General features: G+C 37.3%; 1 protein-coding gene across 1 annotated transcript; it reads right to left on the bottom strand.

Annotated features, from left to right (window-relative positions):
* Positions 1 to 284: 284 nt before the first annotated feature.
* On the bottom strand, positions 285 to 1,220 carry LOC137527339 (olfactory receptor 226-like). The gene has a single exon (XM_068247874.1). It carries the CDS (start codon positions 1,218 to 1,220, stop codon positions 285 to 287), a length of 936 nt encoding a protein of 311 aa, XP_068103975.1.
* Between the last annotated feature and the right edge of the window lie 519 nt (positions 1,221 to 1,739).

Raw genomic sequence — 1,739 nt, 5'->3', positions numbered from 1 at the left:
CCCTTAGTGCAGTCATGAAAAAAATAGGCCCAAAGGATGAATCTGCACATGAACCTGTGCTTACTTGGCAACATCCAAAAATCCAATTGCGTATTTGGAATCCAAAACAAAATGATGACATGTTTTAAGCATATATTCATTTCACTTCAACACGTTTCCCTATGCGCTTACTTTAGCAACTTAAGGTCCAGTAAATAAAAAAATATATATCTTCAGTACTAAACAGCACCTTTCATGCAAAATGCAACAACAATTCTGGGGTGGGATCCATACTTAGCTACTTGTTAGTGTTTGCAATGTAATCTGAGTGTTTTCTTCAGTGCTTCCTTTACTTCTGCATTCCTTAAGCAATAGATAATTGGGTTCAAAAGAGGAGTTAAAACCGAGTAAAAAATTGAAACATATTTGTTTCTATCAACTGAGCTGATTTTCTTTGGCCTTGCATAAATAAAAAATGTTGTAAAATAAAAAATTGCCACCACTGTAAGATGTGATGCACAAGTTGAAAACGTCTTTCCCTGGCCTTGGGTGTTTGGAATCCTTATAACTGTCTTTATAATAGAAATGTAAGTAAAGATGATCACAGACAGAGGTACTAAAGTAACTATCATGCCAAATATGAAATCCACCAATTCAGCAAGTGATGTGTCTGTACAAGCCAAATTCAATATGGGGGAAAGGTCACAGAAAAAATGATTGATCGTATTGGGGCCACAGAAGGTTAATTGGAAAATGCAAATCACTTTGAGCATAGCAATGGAAAAACCCAATGCCCAGGAGCCAACTACCATCAGCAGGCAATGGGCATCACTCATAATAACTGTATAGTGCAGAGGGATGCATATTGCTACATATCTGTCAAAGGCCATTACTGCTAACAGCAAACACTCAATGCAGGCCAGAGAAATAAAAATATATAACTGGGCCATACAAGATATGAAGGCAATTTTATTTTTCTCAGTTAGGAATCCGTTGAGAAGAATGGGCACTGTAACAGTAACATAACAGATTTCCAGGGATGAGAGGCTGCAAAGAAGGAAGTACATGGGCTTGTGAAGTGTAATGTTAAGTTTGATGGTTACAATGATCACCAAGTTTTCCATAACTGTTAAAAGATATATTATCAAAAAGATAAAAAAGAGCAAAAATTGTAGGTTGGAACTTGTTGAAAATCCAATGAGGATAAATTCAGTGACGTTGTTAACCTGAGATTGCTTCATCCCAACGTAACCTGTAATTTTAAGATGTACACTGAGTCAAAAACAGAAAATAATTAAAAATGAAGGATCAAGCATCCCTTTTTCCATATGTTTGAATATAATACTGAACAATATTATCTTTTGTAAGTGTGTGATTATAATAGTGAACAATGTTATCTTTTGTAGGTGTGCTGTGGATCTGCAAGCAGACAGTAAATTAAAGAGAAACTGTTAGGCAAAAAAAGCTAATTTAAATCTCTATTCTCCTGTGTTAAACAGTTTGGAAGGTAGCCAAAAAGGCAATACTGAAGTTAAAAATCTATCTTACTTTTTTGTGGTTGAACAGCAATCATCTTTTTCCCCAGGCTGCTAAGGAGGCCGCAGGCCGCACGTGAGAAGTTGCAGAGCATGCTGGGAGGGTTTTTTTTCTCACTACTGCCCTCCCTGTTCCTCCCCTTCATTTCCCTATCCCTCCCTAATTCTTTACTGTAGCCTGATTGGCTGCTTCCTCTATCCCTCCCGGGTTTTCCTTCCCACCCT

This window comes from Hyperolius riggenbachi, chromosome 1 (genome assembly GCF_040937935.1).
Source record: "Hyperolius riggenbachi isolate aHypRig1 chromosome 1, aHypRig1.pri, whole genome shotgun sequence".
In the NCBI taxonomy this organism is placed as follows: Eukaryota; Metazoa; Chordata; class Amphibia; order Anura; family Hyperoliidae; genus Hyperolius; species Hyperolius riggenbachi.
This window is presented reverse-complemented; position numbering and strand designations above follow the sequence as displayed.

Bases quoted from the DNA above. Each gene is read 5' to 3' on its own strand.
- LOC137527339 (XM_068247874.1), bottom strand. From the start codon at position 1,220: ATGAAGCAATCTCAGGTTAACAACGTCACTGAATTTATCCTCATTGGA.